The sequence below is a fragment of the Chelonia mydas genome, chromosome 5 (assembly GCF_015237465.2).
Source record: "Chelonia mydas isolate rCheMyd1 chromosome 5, rCheMyd1.pri.v2, whole genome shotgun sequence".
Classification (NCBI taxonomy): domain Eukaryota; kingdom Metazoa; phylum Chordata; order Testudines; family Cheloniidae; genus Chelonia; species Chelonia mydas.
In genome coordinates, this window is record NC_051245.2 from 46,517,706 (window position 1) to 46,531,074 (window position 13,369).

Here is a 13,369-nt window from a genome sequence, read left to right on the forward strand (position 1 = left end):
CTCTAAGGTGCCACAAGTCCTCCTTTTCTTTATGCAACAGAATGATTTTGCTCCAACTGCCAAAGATGTAGCCTTTGACAAACACTGAGCGACAGTGCCAGTACGAGCCAGAGGGGCACCATTCTGTGTCCACTCCAGCTTCCGTTTCTGAGGGTTTAAAACAACCAATGGACGTGGGGGGTGACTTTTATGTGTTTTGCTGAATCAGGCCCCGGCACCAGCGCGGGCAGCCCCCTGACGTGACGGGCGGGCTTATCACGCATTTCCGCCATTGACAGAAGCGTTTGAGGCAGCCGCGGCCGTTAGGCCGGGCCCAAGCGTCAGCCACGTACACTACGTGCCTCAGCCGACTGACGGCAACACAAAATCGGCCCTGCTCACGTGACACCCTCACGCTAACTGCCCGTTCACTGCCCGCCTTCCCGGCCCGGGCAGCATCGCTGGCCAATCAGCGGGCGGAAGCAGTCCTGCCCAGACGCCGGTCAGAGACGGGCAGAGCGCTCCACTCCCAGAGGTGAGGCTCCGTGGAGGCGGCAGCGGCTGCCAGCCGATTGATTACAGGAGGCAGTTACTTGTAAGCCCCGCCCCGAGTTAATTGCGCACATGCTGATTGGCTGCGCTGCGAAACGGCTATCCAATGATAGGCTGCTTTACAAAAATACTCAGAACCAATCTCAGCGGGTTTGGCTTTTACCGACGGCAGTTTGAAACTGTCAAGCTCTCGAGTCAGCCGGGGCCGCGCTGCGGGAGGCTGAGCCCGGAGGTGGGGGGCCGCGCAGGTATGAAGAGCTTGCAGGGGAGACTGAGTCCCTGCCAGCCTCCCTGGGGGAGACACGGGGTGCTGCCTGTGGGAGGAGAAGGGAAGCGTGCACACCATACAGTGGAGCGTCTCCATAGCTCCAGGAGCTTGCAGATCCACCCCACCCCATAGCCACGGTCCCCTCCCCCCATGGCTACTGCCCTACAGCCTCGGCCCCTAATTCCCAGCCCGTCCTATAGCCACGGCCCCTCTGCCTCCTCATCCATACCCACAATCCCTCCTGCCCATAACCTTTAGCCCTCTGTCTCCCTGCCCCATAACCATAGCTGCCGCTGCCCCTCTGCCTTCCCCCGCAACCTGGCCCCCACTAACCCCCAGCTCCTACTGATCTCTTTCCATCCCCCGTAATTGCAGCCCCCACTAACCACCCTGCCTCATAACCCCTGTGGCCTCCCCTGCTCCGATATCTGCAGTCCTTGTTGAACTTCCCCACCTGCCCATTATTCACCACCCCCACTGAACCCAGCCCCATGTACGATTATACGTGAACACCATTAGCATATTTGTAATTGTATCTGAACTTCCATGTCCATATGTGACTCTGAGATTTTCACTGAAATCCTGACACTCCTCCCTGCAAACGTGTGCATAGAGGAGTCTCCACACTCCTAACACATCTTCAGTTACGTGACATCCCCCACATTATTATCTATGACCTTATACAGTTAGCTTTGTGGGTGGCAGTTGCAATTATTAGCAATGCCCTCAACATGACTACTTGTGGAGTTATCCACAGCCCTCACGGAACACATGACCTTCCACCTCCTATTTCAAATACCATAATAATCCTCTTCCCCGGTGGGAGTCAGTAACCTGTTTTCTCAGTTGTATGTTCCTGTCTTCTGCATTTCCCCAGAGACTTTTGAAGACTCAGTTGCTCCTCCCCATCTGCACATCTCAGCAATATTATTGTTCAGTCTGATCTTGCTCTCACTAGTGCCCTTTGTAACAGTTGTTCACCCACCATTGGAGCAACTCTACCGGTGGTGCTAATGGTGGAAGCTGTAGAGTGGACATTACTTGGAAATTCCAAATACAAAGCTTAATAATATAGCTATCACCTGTGTTTGCAAACTCAGGTGAGGTGTGGAGGGAGGGGGGAAGATATGGTGAACCCTGGCTTATATAGAGAGAGGACAGATTTTCTTTTCTAATCTACAGGAAGACTCCCCTGCTAACAGCTGTGTCAATACCAGGTTATTTGCAACATACTAGGCTTGCCAAAGAAAAGTAAACATTGAACTGATCTCAAATCCTCACTTAAAGTCAAGTACTTTGCCCACTGAAATCAAAACAAATAAGTTACTCCCTGCCCTAATATGATCTTGATTTCTGAAAATAGTGACCTTAATGCAGTAAGCCAGTTTTCCTGTTTTGTTTTAGTGTGGGTTTCTGTTGTGAAATCTATTCTTCTGGATATAAACTGAGAGAATTCCAAAATTTAAGACATACTGGATTTTCTTCTTTCATATAAATGACCCAAACCTGAAACTGACAAACCTTGCAATTGTTTTAGTTGCACAATAAAATGCACAGTGAAGTAATACAAAGTGTTTTAGCAAATACTTGAAATTTCACTCTGTATGTCTATATATATATCAGCTATTATATAGTTTATGGCACATTGGGCACTAGCGTTAATCAGAGACTCAGCGGTCCTGTCTCCTTGAGTTTGGACCAGAAACAATCACAGCCTTTAAATTGTTTTTAAAGCATTTTTAAAATGTCAATTTCTCTGTTCTGAGAATAACTTTCCATTCCCCAAGTCATGGATAATTCAAAGGCAGGAAATGCTACATCTCCTGTCTTTGAAGTATCTACAACAGTGACCCTAAGCACTGAGAAACCAAAAGTGTGAATTTCAGCAAGGGATTAAGTATCCTAGGGCTTCCAGTCTCTCTAACTGATTTTAAATGAGTTAAAACAAATTCAAAATCATAGTTGGGAAAGTAGCTTAAAGCTTTTCTTTATCTTTTTACATGACTGTATTGATCTTGGAGGCTATTGTAGCTAACTTGTTCTGATGTCTTTTTGTGCTGTCCTCCACAAATGTGAGTTTGGGCCCTGACAGCATGCCTGCGCATCACTGAATTTAGTGGAGCTCTATGTGAGTGCAAGGGTGTGCCCATCTAGAATCAGTTGCAGAATTGGGACCTGGAATTATTAACTAAGGTGTGCTCCCATTTTTAAATCCATTTTATAAAGCAAGCTGCTGTAGCATTGCTCTTTGCAATGTGTAAAGCCCTGACAACATTTACATCAAATGACTGGATTTACGGGTTTATACTTGGCTGGTGTAAAAGTTCAGTATGGTGAAATCTTTGCATACATGATTTCTGCCTACAAAGTTTTCTTCCGCACACCAGAAAATTAGGAAAGTTACTTAAATTCTGCAAGTATTGAAAGTAAAAAACAACTATACTAGTGGCAAAAAGCTTATGTAGTGCAAGAAGAGCCTCTTTAGTTTTTTTTTTTTTTTTTTCCATACAAAACAAAATAATTCCTGAAACTGTTTAAGCAAAACTGGATAATCAATTATTCTGAGTAATGGAGTCTCCCCTCTCTTTAATGTGCAAACACAACTTCCATCCACCTTACTACATATAACTAGGGGAATAAGACACTACCTATTTGCTTGTCATTTTGAAAACAACAACAATAGATATACAGATACTTAAAGGTGGTTACTTTCTGCCAATTTAATGATAAAATTTAAAGCAATACTGGCAAATTAAAAATGATACTTCTATCAAAAATATCTATTTAAAAATTAGATAGAAAGGATGTTTTCAGTTCTCTTTTCATATTTTATTTCACTTGTATAAACAGCCAGTTTTGCCTGTTTGTCTGTGTAGGTCTTTTTATACACAACCCTTTCCCCTGCTTATAAAACCACTTGCATGAACGTACTCTAGACAAAACTTTCCTGTTCTCTTTTGCTCAGACACAGCTAATAGCTGTTCCTCCCATGCACATCAGATAACTACACCGCCCTGTTATACACTGTCTAATCGGTCCTCCTAGCTCACAAATTCATACTTGACTCAATAATCATTTGTTTATTCACCCATTCTCTTCCGTATACCCTAAAATTAATCAGTTTTCTTTCTGTGCCCAACAAAATCTATTGCCTTTCAGCAGGGGCTCTTCAAAGTTGCAATACGTCAGCACCTTTCTTCCTGTTGGGCCTCAAGTCCTTTGGCTGCTCCATGTCCCAGGTCCCTACATAGGGTCTGTCCTACCCAACTACCTTGTTTAGGGAAGGGCCACAGTCATTTGTTGTAACTAGAAAATGAAGTTCAGCTTCTGCTATTTTATAGAATTGTCTTTGTGCAGAATGTCATCAGATGAGGAAACAAGCACAAGTCCAGTTTTGCCAAAAGACTCAGATCGAGGCAGTTCTGTCTCTTCAGATCTTCAGGTAGGACAGAAGCAACTGCATTTGAACCTCTTTTACGGCATTTTATTTGACAAAGTGTAACTGTGAAGAAATGCTGTGGATAACTTTTTCATCTTTTTAAATTTTTATTGATTTTAGGCATACAAGAGAAATAAAAATGCTAATGGAAGGAAGCAAAATAGAGAATACAAACAAAATTTGAGGCTTTAATAAGCAAATAACCACGTTGAATCTTTACTAAGCAAAAATTAGCAAACGATGTAATTACACAAAAAAATTTAATATATGGAGCATGTGTCTTAACTTAAGTTTAAGAGAGAGCACGTTAATCCCAAAAGTAGAAAAGTGCTGCTTTCTTACAGCTGTTCTCACTGGTGTGCATTACTAAATTAAAACAATAAAACTGCTATTGAGGATAGAAACCATCATTCTGCCTTTTGACCTTAGTGGCTAACCAATATTCAAGATCCTGAATGTTGTTTCCGTTAGGAGGAAAGAACGATGCTAGTAGTTTCTTTGGTGCAATCCTGTTTATTTACAAAGAATGTACATAGTCCCGTTTCCTTGAACACAATAGCAATCAAACAGAAGGCAGTTTCTTTGCTTGATATTCCAAGCCTCTTTTTCTAGCCAGCACTCTACCCAGAAGGTTCTCTCTTTGCTTTCTTCCAGCGTCGTGCTGCAAGCACTTCTCTGGCTGTCCTTACCTTTCTGCTGCCTTCTCCTTCTGTGATATTTATCTGCGTCTGCCCCCCCCCCCCGCAACTCCCATGCCCCCCAAGTACCCAGTCTTCTGCATTTGCATTCTTCCTCCAGTGAAACCTGTCTGCCCACATAGCTCAGCTTGTGACTAGTGTTGCTTCTGGCATGTCTTTTGGATGGTTGTTCTTATTATTTCTTATTATTTCTTACTATTTCAGCTATCTTACTTAAATAATTAAGCTTTCTCTCCCCCCCACCCCCATTTATCCCGAATGAAGGATAAATGGGTGAAATCTTGGCTCCCTCTATGTCAATGGCAACATTTCACCCTTTGTGTGTGGCCTGTGTGATGAGGCTTGATTTAGAAAATATAATAATTCTATTGTTTTTTATAAGTAATGTCTTCTGCTGCCTTGAGGATTCTAACAGAGATTATTATGGTGGTGGTTGTTCTTCTTTCCAGTTTACACACAGGAATTCTATAGCTCCTTTCAACAGAAATATCCTCCTTAGTAATATCAATTTTCATGAGTGTAAAAGGAGATTGTCACAGATCTGATTGGGCTCCCCTTGATGGCACCCAGATGGCTGTGAGAGAATCGAGACCCTCAATCCAGTGTGTGCTGTGTGCTTTCCTGGGTCTGAGGCACCTGGAGCACTATTTCCTCCCTTAGCCTCTTTGGCGCACTTTCTGCTACCCCTTCATGGAAATTGAGCCCTGCAGCCCACTTGCCTCAGGCCCCAAAGACCAGCATTGACCCATACGATACCCTAGTAACTCAAATATACCCTCTCCCAGAACTCCACCCAAATTATTGAGCCTTCCAGTTTCCTTCTTCAACAGGCCAAATGGTAGGTAGACCCTTAGCTCAGTATTTTAACATCATTGCACTCTGCTTAACAAATAATGCACATGAGTACATATCATTTAGAAAACAACTAACATCCTAAAGGCAATGCTGCTCACTAGCTCATCCTTCCCATCTGTGTTCAGGAAGGCGGGGTTCTCTCTACCTCATTAGGGTCCTACATGCAACTCTTTTCAGCCTGAGCTGGTAAAAAATGACTGAAGAGTCTGAAGGGACTGAAGGATCAGCTCCTGTCTTTTTATAACCTTCTAGTCCCTCTGTCATGTGACCTCCTGGCCAGTACCAACTATTGATCTTGTTGCTAGGGGGACCTCTGCCATGACAAACTAGTTCTCCAGGTTGAGAGCCTGTCTTTTGGTAGAGCAGTTACATTTGAGTGGTCAAGTACTTGTGTCAGTGGCCCTATTTGTCCCTTTGAACTATAGATTTAGAAGTGATACATTTTTGCAAGGCATGTGCTTCTTCCCTAAGTATAGTATGTATGGCTATGCCTCTTGTTGAATCCACCATCAGAAAGCCTATCAATAAGAACAATTCATCCATATTGCCAACACTTAAGTCAGAGGATAAGACAAAAGCGTTATATAAGTTCTGAAAATAGACAGGACTGTGTCTGCATTAAATTGTTACTGAATATCAGGCAGATCCTGAGGTCAACATGCAGATAATAATCATCCTTACAGTTGGTTCAAAGTCTAGTCTAGTCTAGTGTGACATAGTCACTATGGGTCAGATTTACAGAGGCTCTTAACATCTATATACTGATGCTGCTTTTCTTAGAACTATTAGAGGCTGATTATTTTTTTTAATCTTGAAATAATAGAATCCTAGAAACAGGACTGGAAGGGATCTCAATAGGCCATCTAGTTCAGTCCTCTGCACTGAGGCAGGACTAAGTATTATCTTCATCCCTGACAGGTGTTTGTCTAACCTGCTTTTAAAAATCTCCACTGATGTAGATTCACAGCCTGTCTAGGTAATTTGTTCCACTGATTAAGTACCCTGACAGTTAGGAAGATTTTCCTAATATCTAACCTAAATATCCCCTTGCTGCAATTTAAATCCACTACTTCTTGTCCTGTCCTGGATAAGGAGAACAGTTTATAACTCTCCTCTTTATAACCTTCTTTTACATACTTGAAGACTGTTACCATGTACCCCCTCAGTCTTCTCTTCTCCAGACTACACAAACCCATTTTTTTCTATCTTTCCTCGTAGGTCATGTTTTCTAGATCTATAATCATTTTTGTTGCTCTCCTCTGGATTTTCTCCAGTTTGTCCAAATCTTTCCTGAAGTGTGGTGCCCAGAACTAGACACACTAGTCCAGGTGAGGCCTTATCGGTGCTGAGTAGAATGGAAGAATTACTTCTTGTGTCTTACTTACAACGCTCCGGCTAATATATCCCAGAATGATATTTGCTTTTTTGCAGCAGTATTACATTGTTGACTCATATTTAGTTTGTGACCCACTATAATCCTTCCCTACAGTACTCCTTCCTAGGCAGTCATTTCCCATTTTGTATTTGTGCAATTGATTGTTCCTTCCTGAGTGTAGTACTTTGCATTTGTCCTTATTAAATTTCATCCTATTTATATCAGACCATTTCTCCTGTTTGTAAAGATCATTTTGAATTCTAATCCTGTCCTCCAAAGTGCTTGCACTCCGTCTCAGCTTGGGTTTGTCTGCAAACTTTATAAGTGTATTCTCTCTATGCAGATATTTAATAGAACCAGACCCTGGACAGATCCCTGCAGGACCCCACTTGATATGCCCTTCCAGATTGACAGTGAAGCACTGATAACTATTGAGTTTGGTTTTCCAACCAGTTATGCACCCACCTTTATAGTAGGTTCGTCTAGGCTATATTTCCCTAGTTTGCTTATGAGAAGGTCATGTGAAACAGTATCAGAGCCTCACTAAAGTTAAGATATATCACATCTTCTTCTCTCCACCCACAGGGGTTCTTACTCTGTCAAATAAGGCTATTAGATTGGTTTGACTTGATTTGTTCTTGATGAATCCATGCTGACTGTTACTTATCACCTTATGTCTAGGTGCTTACAAGTTGATTGTTTAATTATTTGCTCAAATTTCTTTCTGGGTACCAAAGTTAAGATGATGGGTTGATAATTCCCTGGGTTGTTCTTATTCTCTCCCTCACCCCCTCTTTTTTTTTTATAGATAGGTACTATATTTGCCCTTTTTCAGTTGTCTGGTATCTCTCCCATTTTCCACGAGTTCTCAAAGATAATCGCTAATGGCTCAGATCTCTTCAGCCAGTTTCTTAAGTATTCTAGGATGTATTTCATCAGGCCCTGCTGACTTGAAATCATCTAGCTTGTCTAAGTAATTCTTAACTTGTTCTTTCCTTATTTTAGGCTTAGATCCTACTCATTTACACTGAAGTTCGCTACGTTTGTCATCCGATCATGCTAACCTTTTTGGCATAAGCTGAAATTTAAAAAAATCATTTAATACTTCGGCTGTTGCTGAGTTTTCCGTTCTAGTTTTTCCCATCTCATAGAATAATGGAAATATTGTGTTCTCAAATACATTAATGTTTGTTTTAATATTGCAAAACTAGGCTAAATAATCCCAACCTCTCTGACCTCCAGTTTCCAGCACTTTACCTCTAGAAGCCAATTTTATGCTCCAGTGGGATTTTGTAGTTGATGTGCAGCACTGAAATAGCTTTGGAGTGATATTTAGACCACGGGGGGGGTGTGTGTGTGTGGGGAATAACGTTTTGTATCCATGTGAACCTTAAGCCAGTTGGGGGGTTTTTTATACTTCACAATTGTTGGCCACCTCTGCACTTCAGTGACAGGGTTGGTTTTGTTTTTGTTTTTGTTTTTTTTAATAGGATAGCGGCTTCTCCTTTTGGTTAATTACTTAAAATGTTCATAGTCCACATTAAATCTCATAGTTTGCTCTTTTCTTTTTTCAATTAAAAAAAGAAAATACAAACTTCCTTTCTGTCAGCATTGCCCTGTAACTTTCTATGGCAAAGTTTCATGCCATAAATTTGGTGGCTGTTTTAGATACATGAGCAACACTTCCATGATATTACATGTTGGATCAGTTTGGATATAGCATCATATTTGTTCTTGCAAGTAATGAATGGGGTCTTACTGAGAGAAATGAGAACTTCAGAGGACTGTCTATATACTCCAATTTTCCCTTAGGTTTGGTATGAATATTTTGAGTGCTCGGGATGTACATATTAAGCAGCATGACGGTGAGAAGAAGAGTGTGGCCAAACCACGTGACTGGAAATGAAAATATCTATGTGTTGTCTGTGTGTATCTTGCTACCTTCTTGCTGTCTGTTTTTCAGCAGATGCATTAACCTTGATTAAATAATTAATCCTTATCTAACTCACCATGCAGGGTTGCAATGAAACTTAATTTATCATTTGTATTGTGTAGTGCCTTGATATTCTAAAATAGAAGGGACAGTAGGAGTAAATAGTGATGCTGTTAGTTCATGAACAACTTTGAGCTGTTGGTTGGGCTTTCATTTCCTTGATATCTCACTGTGTTCTGGTCACAGCAAATTTCAAAGGAATCCAATTTAGCATTTCATTTTTAGACTACTTAGAAAGCTCAACCTTTAAACTGGAGTTGTGACGTAACCTCAACTATAGTGGTGTTGCAGGGTTGCTATAATACATGGCAGATTTCTGAACAGTTTCACTAGAGGTGCTTGCATACTATCCAAAGTGATACAACCCATTTCCAGTATGCTACAATAACACACATTGAAAATTATAGAATCCAAGTTCTGGAGTTTGTGGTGGTGGTCTTTGTTTTTCCAATAAGGTATAAATGTAACACACAACAAAAGTTAAATATTTTAAAGTAAGTGAGAATATTCAAATCAAATTTAGACGGGAGGACATTAAACAACCAAATGTCGTATTTGTAATTCCTCCCAAATATATTCTCATTGTGCAAACATTGAAATCTGATGTACTCCTCATTGGCACCTCTGTGTTGGGAATAAAAGTATATTTCTTCATATACAATAAGAATGATGCGCAAAAGTAGTAGTAGGCCATCTGATAACTTAAGTGATTTGAAGAAATATTTGTCCAACACTTATGCTGTTTTTTAAAGTAATTTAGAGTGCTTCCTATAAGATCTGTAATTTTAATTCAGCTAGCAAAGAATTATTTAGAATGTGTACTGTGTGGTCGTTATAATGCATTAACTAGAATGCAGTATGGGCTTTCTAAAATAGGAAATAAAAGGGAGCTAAATCATTAACTCTGCCTATTAAATTGAAGGGAAACAGCTGAGCCATGAAAACATAAGTAAAATTATTATTCTACCATGTGATACAAAACACTCATTTAAAAGCTAACATATCCATTTTCATTCCTTTCTTCCTGTGTTTGTGTTTAAAAACTATAACAGTAGCTTTATAATTATTTATCATCCTGTTGTGACAGGATGAATATGAAGAGCTGCTTCGTTATGCTGTAGTGACTCCAAAGTTTGAACCATGTGTCCTGAGGCAGTCTGAGCCTGCTGCAGAACTGACAGCACATGACAGGTTTTCAAGTTTAATGGATGAAGTCATCAATTACCCTAAGACTCCAGGTAGTGTGTGTGGGGGGAGAGGGAGAAATGTATTTATATGTTAGAGTATAAATAGAATTTTTGTAACATAAATAGATACTGTTATCTGAGTATCTGGTGATTGCATCATTTGAACTGCACTGGCTGATATAATATGCAAACTTTGTTACCTTAAGAAAAAAACTCCGTGGTAAAGGGTTCTTTTAAATATCTGCTATCCTGGAGCTCAAAACATAAGTGTTTGTGATATAGTCTTAAGTTTTGTAGGGAATTTTGACGTTTTTAAAGAAACTACTCTGTCAGCCTTATATCTTACTTTAGCTTAAATCTACCTTGTATAATAGTTTGAAAATAAGCTAAGGAGGGAGTTCTACTAACAGGGGATCCCAAAACCACTGTCTGTGGAGCACTCCAGGTGGTTTATGGAAACTGGCTGGTTACATGGTGCTGGTGGTTCTCTTAATTTCTAGTTGCTAAATCTCAACAAAGAACTAAAAATACATAAATAGTTTGTTTTCCTGTAGGCGATTTGCCGTAGTTACCATAGGGATATTTTGCAATATGGAATGGGAGGGGAAGTGGTCCACAAAGTGCACTCTGTTAAGATGTGGTCTGCATTAAGAACAAGTATTTTCAATGTTTTTCAAATACATACTATGAGATTATATGTGCTTCTTTTAAGAAGTGAACATACTAGCAAATAACACCAAAATAAAATAGTCTCCTTTTCACTTACATCCATGCAAATATATGATTTTTCTCTGATGCTAGTGACCGAGTATTGCCACTTGATAATACCCTTCCACTGATGTCTTTGAACTGACAACTTTAAACCTAAGAAACCAGTGCTATGTGTTACTTCAAAGTTTCTTGGATAATATTCCCTTTCATCTTAATAACATATACTAACTTCTCCTAAGAACATAGCTTTTCATTTTAGAGAGCTGTTGTGAGAGTAGTTTGAGCAAGAATAATAAGCATCATCAGATAAAGCAAAGCATTTTGTGTGTTGTCTAATGTGAAAAGATGCTCCAACATGGAGAGCATTTATTAATATGCATTTTTTATCATTAGGAATCTGCTGGGTTTACACAATGTTTGAATGGCTTATTTTTTTAGTGGTGTTTGTTTTTTTAATTTTCAAGTAGTAACAATTTAACGGTTCATTGGATGTTCCAGGCCGTAAGTCAATGTTTTCAGGGCAGCAGTAGCAGCTGTGTCCCTTGTACTTCCCCTTCCACAGAGGTTTGGCAAGTTAATCTGTGTAGTGAAAGCCACATTCATGCACTCTGGCCAGCAACACCCTTTCTCCTACTCTCCCCCTCCTTTCCAAACACACAGATGCCACTTGAAGAAATGCTTCTTCATTTATAAGAGGCGCTGAGTCCCATTAGTGCATCATCTCCAAAACTTCTCCCCAGTGCAGCACGACCACAGTGGATTCTCTGAACACAAGAACCTCTGTGGGAAGGGGTAGAAGGCCGGTTTTTACCCCTGATAAGAGCACAAGAGTGGCAGGTGATACTGAAATTCAGACACACACACACACACAAGGAATTTGAAAACTCATATTTCAGAACAATTAATGCTGTCATGGAAAGGTTCAGATGCAGTCTGTGTAGTTCTGTGCTTATGAAGCTTATGGGCATGAGCATGAAGTGACCTCTCTGGGATGAGAAGAGATTATGAGAATGTCTGTGGCTACATTCACACTACAGCTGGGATTGACACTCTGATATCGATCCACCGGCAGTTGATTTAGCGGGTCTAGTGAAGACCCACCAAATCGACAGCAGATCACTCTCCAATCGACCTCCGGTGGTAATTCGACCTAAGCTACATGTCGACTCCAGCTACATGAATAACGTAGCTGGAGTTGCATAGTGTAGGTCGACTTACTGCGGTAGTGTAGACATAGCCTGTATGCGAAATGTGTCAGTGCTGTGTAATAAACAGTAACATGCCCAGTGCCGACAGCCGGAGCCAAAGAAGTCACAGATCTGTTAAAATCACAGAATACATGACCTCTGTGACTAATTTGTATCCTTAATCATAGAGTTTCATGTTGTCCTCCAACTCTTGCTAGAGTGAGAGCAGATACATCTGGGAATAGAGTCCACTATGGTACAAATGATTTGAATTCAAAAGAATTTTTCTCTGGGCTTCAAATCTCCCAGCACAATGAATGCGGATGGTGAGGGAAACATTAATTACAACTGGTTGGTTTTATGTATCTTTCAGTTTCTCCTTCTGTAAAATAGGGGTAATGAGACTCATCCCCATTGGAAAGCATTTTGATATCTATGGTTAAAAAGCACTAAGAAAGAGTTAGGTGGTATTAACATGATGAGGTAGGTCAACAGGATTCAAACACAATTGTAACACTCTAGAATTGTAGGACAGTTCTAGAACAAGTTGCTGGAGACCCCCGAGTTGCTGAGCCTGTGAAGGTAAATGAGGAAAAGTCCCAATTTTGTACCAGTTTGGAACAATATTACATAGCAAATCCCAGTCCAAAAAATACTGCTGGTGTTGACTAGAGATTTCAATTCCAGCTACACTGAAATCATAGAATCACAGAATATCAGGGTTGGAAGGGACCTCAGGAGGTCATCTAGTCCAACCCCCTGCTCAAAGCAGGACCAATCCCCAATTTTTGCCCTACATCCCTAAATGGCCCCCTCAAGGATTGAGCTCACAACCCTGGGTTTAGCAGGCCAAAGCTCAAACCACTGAGCTATCCCTCCCCCCAGTATTTTTTTTTAAATTTAAAGAATAAAAAAAAAAAAAAAAGCAGGACCAATTCCCAATCAGTCTCCATGGATACAGTTTCTGGTTCACGGTATGATTTTCTTCAGAATTGAACAAATGTAGTGCTTGATGCTGACATCCTATTCAAGTTCAGTACCTTGCTCTGCAACAGGATTATTTATGGAGTATGATAATACTTGGTATAAGTAAAGGTAACAGAATCAGGGCCCATAGACAGCCGT

At 40.7% G+C, this 13,369-nt stretch overlaps 1 protein-coding gene across 10 annotated transcripts in view; it reads left to right on the forward strand.

Annotated features, from left to right (window-relative positions):
- The first annotated feature begins 281 nt into the window (after positions 1 to 281).
- Positions 282 to 13,369, forward strand: part of POC5 (POC5 centriolar protein) — a 47,557-nt gene continuing 34,469 nt past the window's right edge. For 2 of the 10 annotated variants that reach the window (XM_043547173.1, XM_043547175.1), the window contains exons 1-2: positions 4,141 to 4,241; positions 10,247 to 10,397. In XM_043547173.1, the coding sequence (XP_043403108.1) occupies positions 4,158 to 4,241; positions 10,247 to 10,397 (235 nt within the window). In that variant the 5' untranslated portion in view covers positions 4,141 to 4,157. Of the gene's footprint in view, positions 515 to 622; positions 780 to 4,140; positions 4,242 to 10,246; positions 10,398 to 13,369 lie in introns of those variants that run through there. The other 8 variants (XM_043547174.1, XM_043547176.1, XM_037902993.2 and 5 more) reach the window with 7 other exon arrangements.